At 42.5% G+C, this 13,425-nt stretch overlaps 1 protein-coding gene and 1 long non-coding RNA gene across 2 annotated transcripts in view; both read right to left on the reverse strand.

The window, feature by feature from the left end:
• Nucleotides 1–1,349: 1,349 nt before the first annotated feature.
• Prkra (protein activator of interferon induced protein kinase EIF2AK2) overlaps nt 1,350–13,425 on the reverse strand; it is an 18,718-nt gene continuing 6,642 nt past the window's right edge. Inside the window, exons 4-8 of the mRNA XM_052182760.1 lie at nt 12,362–12,440; nt 11,327–11,444; nt 9,128–9,222; nt 4,917–5,091; nt 1,350–1,995 (exon numbers count right to left, since the gene is read on the reverse strand). Coding sequence (XP_052038720.1) covers nt 1,838–1,995; nt 4,917–5,091; nt 9,128–9,222; nt 11,327–11,444; nt 12,362–12,440 — 625 coding nt within the window. The 3' untranslated portion in view covers nt 1,350–1,837. The remainder of the gene's footprint in view (nt 1,996–4,916; nt 5,092–9,127; nt 9,223–11,326; nt 11,445–12,361; nt 12,441–13,425) is intronic.
• Nucleotides 5,826–6,561, reverse strand: LOC127685499 (uncharacterized). Its single transcript, XR_007977883.1, has 3 exons — nt 6,252–6,561; nt 6,144–6,209; nt 5,826–6,055 (listed from the first exon to the last, which is right to left on the reverse strand). It is a non-coding gene; the product is annotated as an uncharacterized LOC127685499 (long non-coding RNA).

The raw sequence follows: 13,425 nt of genomic DNA on the forward strand, positions 1-13,425 counted from the left end.
GAATCCCTGAGAAGTATAATGTAATCACAAAGGACCTCTCTTTGTGGCTAGGTGTAAATGGACCGCCTTTAATTCCAGTACCCCGGAGGCAGAGAGGTGGATCTCTGTGATTTCAAGGCCAGCTTGACCAACATAGTGAACATCTATCTAGGGCTATGTAAAGAGACCCCCCCCACACACACACATCTAAAAAATTCAAAGTCAAATTCAAACAACACAAAATACCTACAAGGCAGCCTCAGTTGTCGTCTCTGTGCATGGGGAACTCTGAGGCTAGGATGAAAGTTTTAATTATCTCAATATGGGACAATATGGTGATTCTTTGAACTGCAGGCTGCTCTTGAAAGGGTGACTAAGAGATGGCTCTCTCCAGTTAAAGCAATTATGAAGAGGTTTTGATAGTTGAAGTATGTATGTTAGTAATACTCCCATGCACTTAAGAAGTTAACTATCAGGAGACAGTCAAATCTAGAAAGTTGATGGAATCTGAAGAGATTTAGAAAGAACACACAGACATACATTACGGTAAATGTTTTACTGAGAAAGAGATGTGGGGAAACTTCGTATGCACTGCAGAAAGAATTCCTAAATTGTTCATAGCCTACTTTTTTTTTTCTGCTATAATCTTTAAATATAGCAGAGCACTGTTTCCTTTCCTTGAATTTTTTGTTTTGTTTTGTTTTTTGTTTTTTGAGACAGGGTTCCTCTGTATAGCCCTGGCTGTCCTGGAAGTCACTCTGTAGACTTGGCTGGTCTTGAACTCAGAAATCCTTCTGCTTCTGCCTCTCAAGTGCTGGGATTAAAGGCATGTGCCACCACTGCCCAGCTCCCTACAATTTTTAAAATGCATGAATTTTTACATTTATTGATTGATTGTGGTACAATATCTGTGGGAGTCAGGGAACACCCTGTGGTAGTCAGTTCTCTCCTCCCACCATATGGATGGGTTCAGTGACTCAACTCAAGTGGTCAGGGTTGGCTGCAAGCACCTTTATCCACTGAGCCATCTCTCTAGCCTTTTTTTTCTAACCTTCGAATCAAATCATGTCTTTGAAATAGTCCTATAAAAGAATTGAGTGAACGGGAAGGGTTTCTGGTATTATCGTTTGTATTTTGTCAACACTTTTGAAAACCACTAATTCATTTACAAATGGTTATATCAATAGCCCATGTTGCACAGACTTAGAGAAAAATCAATACATACATTTGCAGAGCTTTTTCCCTTTGACTTTCCACAGTAAGCTAGTGGCATGTAGACAATACAAATGAAAATGTTCATAAGAAAGTCTGCATACAAGGAATAAAGCTAAGATCAAAGCACCTATGTGATAAAATGAACAGAGCCCCTATTATAAGAACAGCTCTTTATTCCATGGTTTCAAATACATAGCAAACCGACCACGTTCCCTGAAATTTAGCAATGACATTCATCACAAGCGTCAACACTCTAGTCTAAACGGGTTCTTCAGAATCCACTTCACAAAGCTTTGCACAAAAGAGTTTAAGCACCAGTAAGACTGTTGCTAGCAGTACTTTTATCCCTTCACTATTACAGTCAAACATGCACGTTCAACCTATGTGTCTGACCCTGTAAAATGGATGCCACACTCAGCCTTGTGGTACAAAGTTTATAAACACAATATACCAATACAAAGTTGAAGCCATTAAAAAGAGCTTAATAACAACTACCAGGAGACAGTCAAATCTGGAAAGCTGATAGAATCTGAAGAGATTTGGAAAGGACACACAGACATATATTACGGTAAATGTTTTACAAGGAAAGAGGGGCGAGGGAAACTTCCTTGCGCTATGGAAAGACATCCTAAGTTCTCCGAGCCTACTTTCTTTCTGCTATTATCTTTAAATACTGCAGAGCATTGTGAGCAGCGTCACTCTGTGCGTTGCCACAGGAGATGCCTGAGCCGTGACACACGGTGATAGGACTGGTGGACAGCTCTGCGAGACACTGATATTGTCCATTGGCACTCAGCTCCTCTGTAATGACACGTGCAAACATGGCAGTTAGTGCATAGGTAAAGCAAATTCTTTAGAAAACCATTTGTTTCATTGGTCTCGAAGCATCCACCGTACAGTATCTCAGTCACTCATCAATGTGTATGCAAACAAAATGGACAGGGAGTGGGCGTGTGTGTGCCAGCTCAGACCTGAGTTCCATACGATTTGGGTAAAGGCAAGAGGGCTTCCAATACCAGACCAGCCTGAGCCATTCAAAGTTCTAGGTTTGCCTGGGACATAAATCCATTTCTAGGTTGACCTGGGCAATAAAGCAAGATACTCAAGGGTCTAAATAAATAAATAAATAAATAAATAAATAAAACCACCAATCAATCAATCAAACAAACAAAATCTATCAAAAATAAGATAACCATCACTATCCTCCTCACTTGCTCAGTTGCAACAGTTCTCAACTGTTTCATAATCACCTAAAGAAATCTGAAAGAAATGCTGATACCAGACTTCATGATAGCCCACAAAATCAGAAGTCAGGGCTAGGGTCAGCCACAGCTGGCTGCTGCATTTCTACAACATCTCCGAGGGAACTAAATGTGGCCACTGGAGAGAGTTTGCAAATTACCGAACCCATAGCACAGGCCATAATGGGGAAGAGCCATTTACTAAAGGATGGGCAAGCAGTGCTTTCCATTAGGAAGTCACTTTCAGTAGGCATTTAAGCAGAATGGACCCGATGCATGCAAAGACCAGACATGCAGAACTCTGGGTTATGGTGTCCTAAAAACAACACAGAAACAGGAAATAAATGCTCACATCAACGGATGAGTCACTCACCACAGGTGGTGAAGGGAAGGGAAGAAGTAAATGTGAAATGTGTAATGTGACTCAGAGTGGCCGTGGGGCTGCTGATGGCTCAGTGGGATAGGGCCTTGCTGCACAAGCCTAGAGATCTGGCCTCGGTCCCTGAAGCCCATGTAAAGATGGGGGGCGGGGAGAAGGGGGAGAGAACTGACTCCACAAAGTTGTCTTCTGATCCCACACATGCTGACACACACACACACACACACACACTCTCTCTCTCTCTCTCTCTCTCTCTCTCTCTCTCTCTCTCTTAATAATAACTTTTAAAGTAACCGTGGTTAAATGATAATGTTTAGTCATTCAATTTCAAGGACATACCTCAATAGCATTAGGGTTACTGAATGAGTGAGTGGGCCTTCTAGTCACTGTACATTGAAGGCCTTTTTCCTCAATAAAAGAAAAATAGACAGGAAGCCAACTTTCGAAACTGAACCATTCCGTGCCATTTACTACATCCACAGCTCTACCCATCTCCGAGTCATCTCCATAACCAACAGGACACTGCACCCTTAGACACCTACCCTTCCACATCCCTACACTCCCACTCCTGGCACCCACCAGCCTGTGCTATGTGCATGGATTAACCTCTACTGACTTTCTCTGGCTCATACTGGAGCCTTTTGATTGGTTTCTCTTACTTGGTGCGATACCTTTCAAAGTTGTCTATGCTACGGTAGGCATTAGATCATCACTTCTTTATAATGCAGAGTGACAGCTCATTGAATGTATATTGGAAAGTTTGCTCATCCGTCCATTCCTTGAAGAACACCTGAGCTGTTTCCACTTCTTGGCTCTTGAGAACACGATGCTATGGACATGTGATTACTGATATTTGAATACTAGTCTTAATTTCCAGGAGTGAAATTGCTTGGTCACATGAGTTGCCATTTTTACAGTTCTTGGCTCTTGAGAACACGATGCTATGGACATGTGATTACTGATATTTGAATACTAGTCTTAATTTCCAGGAGTGAAATTGCATGGTCACATGAGTTGCCATTTTACATCTGACCATCAATCTATGAGGTCCCAAACTGGAATTGCACAAACTTTTTCTAGCTTCCATTTTCTTGACTGTAGCCAACCTAGTGAGTTTAATTTTGCACTAACTTACATTTCCCTTTGAAATAAAGAGGTTGGACACCTTTGTAGGTGCTTAGTTTGTCTGTTTTTCTTCCTTTCTCTTTTTTTCCCTTTTTGGGGGTGGGGAGTGGGGTAGAGGTGGGGGTGGGGTAAGAGTCACTCTGTAGCTTTGGCATAAAACTTACTCTAGGTAGGTTGGTCTCCAATTTATGGTGATCCTCCTGCCTCGGCCTCCCAAGTGCCCCGCTCATTCGCCTGTCTTCCCTGGCAGCAAGCTGCACTGGAGCTGGTCATGAGCCAGCTCTGGATGCTCCAGAACTCTTCAGCCCTCGAGCTGGTATGAAGCTTTCCAACGACACCATCAGCTCATACCTAAAATTCCGCACAGGCTTCCTTCTTGTCCCGCCTTCTGGTTTTTGGTTTTTTTCCTTAGTCCTGTTCATGATGGCTCAGTTACCCATGTACCCCAATCCTTCAGCAAACCGAAGACACTGATAAATACTTATGGGATGGCCTCTGACCTGCTGTTTTCTGGCTACCTGTCTACCTTTGCTCCTCGGGTTCTGCATCATCTGCTGTTTATCCAGACGCTGCATTTGCTTCACAGATCAGTCTTAAGGTTGCCAAGACAACTGTAGGTTCGTCCAGCCTCTAAGCTCTACTTTCCCAGAGCCTGCACCTCTGCCAGGCTAGGCCCACATCTCACTAAGATTGGGATAGGGGTGTCACATTGTTCCGATGCTAAAATCATAACAGTAAACATGCAGGTACACACACATGTGCATGCACACACACACACACACACACACACACACACACACACACACAGGTGTATAAACTGAATTAAATGAACATCCACATAGGTGGAACATAGTAGTGTTTGTGCCCATAATCTCAGCACTTGGGGGGTGAAGGCAAGGCCCGGTAGGTATTTGAGGTCAGCATGAGATGCTTGAGACCCTGAGAAGAAACTTGTCAGGGCAAATGAGAAAGCATACCTATATCCAAATATGTTATGTTAAAGCCTTGCTCGCTGGCAATCTCACTAAGCAGCTGGATGTAATCTGTGTTCGGGAGACTGAGGAGGCTCCTCTTCAGGAGGTTGATCTTTTCTCCAGGGGAATTCCTCAAGGAGTGCCAAGTACATCCCAGGGAATGTCCGACCACGTTCGTCTAGAAGGCAGAGATAAGGGAAGCTTCAGTTCCTAATTGGGCCAGTTCCAACATCAGCACCAGTGTAAGTGAACACGGTTGTTTGGGGGATGGAGAGACGGGTCAGGGGTTAGGAGCACTGGCTGCTTTTCCAGAGGAACCCAGCTTTGCTTCTTTCCAGATTTATGTATGTCTAGGAGGGACACTGCCAACAGAAATGCTTTTATTTTGATAAATTCTTACAACTTGGGCCAGAGAGCTGGCTCTGCAGGTAAGAGCTCTTGATGCCAACTCTGATCCCTGAGTTTGATCCCTGGGACCCACATGGCAAAAGGAAAGAAGTGACTCTTCCTGCAAGGCACCCTCTGATCTCCATACAAAGGCACCTTGCCCCTACCACACACCTAAGTGTAGGAAATACTTCAGCCTGATTTCTGAATTGACACACCGACCCACCAAAGTGCTTGTGTATCACACTCTCACCAGTAGCAGCTAGTTATCGAACAGTGTAGCTCTCACTAACTTAAAATGTACAGAATATCTTATTTGCATCAATACAGTGAATATGTTTCCATTCTTTCATATTTTTCCTACCAGACTTTTTTAAATTGACGTGCACAGGGTTTACATGCATGAAAGCTGATTTCTTTTTCTGTTATAGTTATGTTGATTTTATTTATAGTTTCTGGCTGTATTGTATGTTCTGGTTTTTGCTTCAGATTTTAGATGTTAAGTTATAGACAATTCTATTCATGCTCAATCCTTGATCTGGGATTTACTTCAGCATGAAGATATATTTAGTACAAGGATATAAAATCTATTTACACAAGGACACACATACAAATGTACTATCTCTCATCCTGACCCATGGCTGTCAACTGTCCACACCACACCTGGACCATCCCTTCCTCACCTGTCTGTCAACTGTCCACACCACACCTGAACCATCCCATCCTCACCTGTCTGTCAGCTGTCCATACCACACCTGGACCATCCCTTCCTCACCTGTCTGTCAACTGTCCACACCACACCTGAACCATCCCATCCTCACCTGTCAGCTGTCCACACCACACCTGGACCATCCCTTCCTCACCTGTCTGTCAGCTATCCACACCACACCTGGACCATCCCATCCTCACCTGTCAGCTGCCCACACCACACCTGGACCATCCCTTCCTCACCTGTCTGTCAACTGTCCACACCACACCTAGACCATCCCTTCCTCACCTGTCTGTCAACTGTCCACACCACACCTAGACCATCCCTTCCTCACCTGTCAGCTGTCCACACCACACCTGGACCATCCCTTCCTCACCTGTCTGTCAGCTGTCCACACCACACCTGAACCATCCCATCCTCATCTGTCTGTCAGCTGTCCACACCACACCTGGACCATCCCTTCCTCACCTGTCAACTGTCCACACCACACCTGGACTATCCCTTCCTCACCTGTCAGCTGTCCACACCACACCTGGACCATCTCTTTTCTTACTTGTCTGAAATCCCACTGCTTCCATCGTGATATGGCTGTGCATTTGTTTGGTATGGGGACTCCTGAATCCTGTTCCGCTCTCCCACCAGTAGCCTGCTTTATTACAGTTCCGCACTTTGCTCTGTTCTCAGAGAGGACAAGCACCCTTGCCCACCTCAAATTTTTGCTTTTCAGGTGCTGTGGTCAAACGTTTGCTTTTTCCTTTTTTTAGATCTGCTTAGTAAAGTCCTACTGATCTCCAAACTCAAGTCTGGTAGAGTAAGACAGCTTACATTTTTATATATTTACTATACTGAGTCTGTACATGAAAAGAGGAAACAGTTCATTTAATTTCTATTATATTCTTCAGTAGGGTTTCAAAGTATATCTACATGAATCCTTACAAATGTCTATTTGAGTTTACCCTAGATATTGAAATTAGCTCTTGGCTTTGTAAATAAGAAAATAATGATTTTTTTCTAGTATACCTTTTTTTCGGATAGACTTCTATTTTTTCATCAAGTATGTGTTTTTATTTTGTAAATTTTAAAATTTGGTTGTGTGTGTATGTTGTGTGTGTGGTATAGTGTATGTGTGCTTGTAGCACGTGTGAGAACGTGCTCACTTCTGTGCGTGGAGGCCAGAGGTGAACAGAGGCATCTTCCTTGATCACTTCCCACCCTGCTGTCTGAGTTGAGAGTCTTCCCCTAGGTTTGGAGCTCACAGATTCAGCTACCCTGGCTGCCCAGCAAGGACCCTTCTGCCTCTGTTCCAGGGCTGGGCTCACAGGCCACTGTGCCTGGCTCTTTGGATGCGGGCATGGCAAGCTTCATCCGCGGAGCCTAGCTCACCACCAAGCTCTGGGGCCTTTGCTAATCTATGTATCTCAACCCATAGGAGGCAAAGAAATAGAGTGCACAGCAGGAACAAAGGGCAGTCCCCTGCTGCGCACTCTCCTCACCCTCAGACTCCCTCCCCAAAGTCATTTAACCTTCCCATTTTAACCACTCCAGTTGTTACTTTCGCATGACTAAATAATGTGGAAAGAGACTGATTTTGCGCATTAAGCCACCAGTCACCTTGGCACATTCCCTTACTGCCTTTGAGACAGGGTCTCATGCAGCTTGGGGACGCCTTGAACTTCTGCTTCTCTTGCATCTGCCTCCCAGATGTGCCACTGCTCCCATCTCTCCCGGGGTTTACAGGGACAGAATCGGATTATTCGCATCCGTATCACCGTAGCTCATCTTTTCCTGCTCCCAGCTTCATCCTGTTCCCTGTCATCTAACTATGTTTCTGGAACAAGGTCAGGCAAAAGCCTCTTACTTGGTGTTCTGTTTTGTTTTCTATTTTAATGAGATGATTGTAATGCAGAGACATTAACCATGCTTTTAATACTTTTGGATTTTTTTTTATCAGTTATGACTGCTACAAGTATCTTTTTAGAATGTACTGAAAAGATGGTTTCTTTTTCCCTATAAATGAAATATAAGCTCTGTAAGGATGCCATTATGATTGTGCCACCAGATGTGGGTGCTGGGGGCCAAACCTGGATCTCCGCACAAGCAGTGAGTGCTCTTAGCCATCTCCCCAGTTCCTCTAAAAGGAATTTAAAAATATTTAAATATACATTTCTCTCCAGTTCTTCTGCCCCCTACCTTAGTTTAGGCTATAATATTGCATGTACTTTCTTTAATACCACTCTAGTGGTCTCTCTGGTCCTAAAATTCATTTACTCCCTATAACCCAACCAAGTGATTTCCTACCTAACCAACAAGTTATTTTTTTTTCCTGCCAGGATAAAATTCGTTAACGACTTTGCACTACCCTTAGTATAAATGGTAGTCTCTTTAGTTAGCCAATTTAAGACATGATCTCTCTTCGCCCGCCAGCCCTCACTCTTTGAGAATTTCCCCTAATACTACGATCTGGATCTCTGAAACACTTATGGTTCTTCACAACACACGTTGTTTTACTCCGGGGACTCGGCGCTCGCCCGGCACTCGCTCCCCTGCTTTTCACTCTGTACATCTCAGCTTCCATGTTACTTCCTCCTGGAGGCCTTCCTGAAACCCTGGTGTTGGCTGCATGCCTCCTTCCATGTTCATGTACAGCCATACACTGCACTATCTGACCATCCATCTCGAGTGTACTCCTCTTTCAGCCAGCGGTTAGAGTGGCTAGAGGCAGAGGCCGGCTGTACTGTTGCCCATGGTACTGACCCAGCATGAGCTCACCAAAGATCCTTACACGCACAGATGAGGGAAGGGGTGAAAGCTGGCACCCGGGCGCTGTTTGTTAATTTATTCACTTGAATCTCCTGCGTACTGAGCACAGTGTTCCAGAGTCATACTCTTGACTGAGTTCTCATTTTCAGATCCCATACTGAAATTCTGAATTTATTGTGTCTCCCAAGACCTCTTACTTGAACCAACCCTGGCTCGCATACAGGAGGCAATAAAAACTGGAGATCTACAACTCAGCATTTTAAACATTGCAACTCTGAAGCAGCAATACAAGAAAGGAAGGACCATCTCCTGCAAGAGCTGTTCAGTTATGTTCAAATCCTGTCTCATTGTTACTTACTAGAGAAATGTGGTTCTCTGGAGAAATATTACTAAACTTGGCGAGGAATTTCTCAGCAGCATTTCTCTTGGCTTGTTTTTTTGATGCCCCCTTTCCTAAATAAAGAAAAAGAAGCAGTAGATTTAGAAATTAATGTTCACAGAGAATGATAGAATCTGTACAGAGTTGTGTTTTATTAGCAAACACCTCAGTATTTTCATACATTGGCCCAATCCTTTTTATTGAACTGACATTTCTGTTTGTTATAATATATGCACACTGTATGTATATGTCAGCACACCATACCTCCCAGATCCTTCTGTGTTCACCTTTATTAAATCTGGCAGCATTTAGCTGCCAAAGTAAAACACACACACACACACACACACACAAGAGACAGACATATGCTAGATAAATGCTCTATTATTAAGCTATACTACCAGACCTCAAATACCATTAATTACTGTAATTAATTACTGTATTTTAAAAAATGTGTATGTGTGTGTGATGTGTACATGTGAATACATGTGTGTGTGTGTCCGAGACCACCTGTGTTAGGGCATGTGGAGGCCAGAGGCTGATGTTGGTTATCTTCCTCTGCTGTTCCTATTTCTGTTTTTGCTTAATAAAATTTGTTTGTTTGTTTTCCAGGCAGGGTCTGTTCCTGAACCTGGTGATCACCATTTCAGCAGCACTGGCTGTTGGTGAGCCCCAGAGCATCTATGGGCCTTACTTTGTGCCAGCTGGTCATAGGTGGGTGCCAAGGATTCAAATTCAGGTTATGTTTATATAGCAAGCATTTTACCCACCAAGACATTCCCCCAGCCCAGGAACTCTTTTCTTCAACTATTTTTCTTTTATAATTATACACTGAAAGTTTGTAGCACTTGCAAACTTTCTCTTTACCTAACACATGAATCATATATGGCTTAATTCTGACCAATTAGATTCTATCAAATTCACCTGAATTATAATTCCTAACTCCTAACATCTATTTCTTGCTTATAATCTTTTATAAGCTGACAATTATGTGAATTAAAAAAATTAATATAAGTATAGGAGACACTGAAATTGAAAGACACATTAAGTATCTACTTCTGTACTTGTATAGGTTTCAAAACTGGGAATAGCTAGACATCGTAGCTCATGTCTTTAATCTCTGTACTTGGGAGGGAGAGGTAGTTGGATCTCTGTAAGTTCAAGGTCAGCATGGTCTACAGAGTGAGTTCCACAACAGCCAGTGCTACCTAATAGGGAGACCCTGTCTCAAAGGCAAAACCACAAGAGCAGCTGGGGCTATAACTCAGTCACAGAACATATGCCTAGCACATGACAGTCTGTGTGTTAAATAGCCAACACCACTAAACAATAAACAAACAAACAAAATGGAAATCAAAGAGACTGAGAAGTTTGCTCAGCTGTCTAAACCATGACTGCATGAAGAATGTAAGCTACAGGCCCTGCTTCTGGGCCAGTGTCATCCATGCTGGCTACACGGCCACTTAAGAGTAAACACTGGCCTGTTACTTGAGTCTAATCTCCATCTAAGGTAGAATGCTATTTATTTTGTTTTTCTTTTCCATCTGTACTGGGGATTGGACCCGGGGTCTCATTTAGCTCAGGCAAGCCCCTTATCACTTCCCTGCACCCACAGCTCCCATATACAATCCCATATTAATCTACTGTAGAAATGACCAAAGCATGCCAGGGAGGTTAACACAGGGATTCTCACTAGTACGTTTAAAAATGACTGTTTTTTCGTATAGTTTATGTCCTTTATAACACAAAACTTGCTGCAACTAAAAACAAAAGTCTATATTATTTCTTTGTCATTTATTATATTATTATTTCTGTTTTATATTTTATGATTCTGGGGACTGAAACTAGGGTCTCATACGCACTAAACAAATAGTCTACCATTAGGAAAAACACCCTCAGAAGCTCGCCACAGTTTTTTTTTTTTAACACATAGTCTCTCATTCTTCACCCGTTTTTTCAATCCAATGAAAACTACTTATGGCCTAGAGCCTATAATTTGCCTGTCTTTTCGGTTATAATCTCATTTTAAAAACATCAAATTAAGAAATATAACTATTCTCGGAAAGTCAAAGATAGCAGTAGAAAGGACATCAATATTCAACAAGCCATGTGACAGAAATTCCTATGGCAATTCCCCATCTGAAAACATTGCAAGTGCCTCTAATTGTAAGAATTGAATACCAGTTTCCATGAATGACTCTAGCCTGCAAATTGTGGTATATTCTCTTTTATGAGCCGGTCCTCCTTCCTGGGAAAGGGTATATTCAGGAAGTCGCCAGCCATGGTGAATTGCTAATTCCTGTAAAATCAATAAGGTTACAATTGTAAATTTAACTATTCAATGGTTCAGTCACACAAATGATGTTCCTCTTAGATTCTGTTTCTAGTCATGTGCTTGAAAAGAACCATTGTGCTGGCCAATGGGAAAATGAAGGAACACCCAGTTATTTCCCATAGGCAGTTCCACATTTTAATTCTCCTATAATGATGCCAAAACCATTAATGGTGCCTTTCTATTCCACAGTGAGCCGGTGCCTGCGTTCAATGCGAAAGTCAGGCTACATATGGTTTCTTCTTTTTCTTTTTTGCTAGAATCAAGCAATTAAGTAGGCTACCTCTCTTCTCTGGAATTTAGTTGCACAATTAAGGTTCTGTATAAATTCTGTCTTAACAGAAATAGAAAGGGGTAGGTTACCAGAGTAATGAGAAATAACATACCCTAAAGCATAAAACTGATTACCCAACTGCTTATTGGCTTTTTGGTTAAGAAAAGTATAGACACTCTAACCTGTTGCACCAAGGTTGGCTTATATTGAGTAACCAACCATTCAACTAAACAAAGGCAAATACTGAACAAGAGGAAAATCCAAAACAGGTTAATAAGAAAATTCCAAGCTAGTTACATAGAATGCACTGATCACAACTTAGAAACAACACTCACTGCTAGAACGTGATGGCACATGCCATTAATCCCAGCACTCAGGAGGCAGAGGCAGGTGGATCTCTGTGAGCCTCCAGGCCAGCCTGATCTACAGAGTAAGATTCAGTATAGTCAGTGGAGAGATCCTGTCTCAGAAAACACAACAAAGAAAGAAAACAAAATATTCATATTCCCTAATTATGTTTAAAATATCAACTGCTTGTCTTAGCCTTTATGATAGTACAAATTTATTATACTTTTGGTCAGCAGACAAATAGTGTGGCAAACTAACTTACCTGTAATGAGCCAATTGGGTTCAGTTGGTTCTTTGGCTGTTTGGATGGATCAGGCATTAAGGGGTCAGGAACTGCAAAGCTAAACATTGTTTAAGAGTGTTATTAAGATGATTTCCTCCAAGCTACCACATAAATGACAATGTGTTCTTTACGTAACCACCTCAGCCCAAGCTCTTCCATTCCTTCTATGAGGACAGAGTGCTTTTCCCTCCGACTTCTTTGGGAATCTTATCTACCCATTATCCTAGGGCTACATCAAGTCTCATTTCCAGATGTCTATTGTTTTTCTTCAATGGACCATAATCTCTCATTCTTCTGAGTCACTGTACTCTTGGGGCCAAGCTTGGTGGCACATGCCTATAATCTTGCCACTCTGAAGGTAGAGGAAGGAGGATCAGGAGCTCACAGGTACCCTTAGACACAGCAAGTCTGAGGCTAACCTGAGCTACAGAAGACCCTATATTTAAAAAAAAAAATGGTCTGGACCTTTAAAAAGTCATTTGGCAGAGGAACACTCCTCCACTGCTGGTGGGGTTGCAAATTGGTACAACCACTCTGGAAAGCAGTCTGGCGGTTCCTCCGAAAACTGGGCACCTCACTTCCAGAAGATCCTGCTATACCACTCCTGGGCATATACCCAGAGGATTCCCCACCATGTAATAAGGATACATGCTCTACTATGTTCATAGCAGCCCTATTTATAATTGCCAGATGCTGGAAAGAACCCAGGTATCCCTCAACAGAAGAGTGGATGCAAAAAATGTGGTATATCTGCACAATGGAGTACTATTCAGCCATTAGAAACAACGAATTCATGAAATTCTTAGGCAAATGGATGGAGCTAGAGAACATCATACTAAGTGAGGTAACCCAGACTCAAAAGGTGAATCATGGTATGCACTCACTAATAAGTGGTTATTAACCTAGAAAACTGGAATACCCAAAACATAATCCACACATCAAATGAGATACAAGAAGAAAGGAGGAGCGGTCCCTGGTTCTGGAAAGACTCAGTGAAACAGTATTCGGCAAAACCAGAACGGGGAACTGGGAAGGGGTGGGAG

This window comes from Apodemus sylvaticus, chromosome 5, assembly GCF_947179515.1.
Source record: "Apodemus sylvaticus chromosome 5, mApoSyl1.1, whole genome shotgun sequence".
Taxonomy (NCBI): domain Eukaryota; kingdom Metazoa; phylum Chordata; class Mammalia; order Rodentia; family Muridae; genus Apodemus; species Apodemus sylvaticus.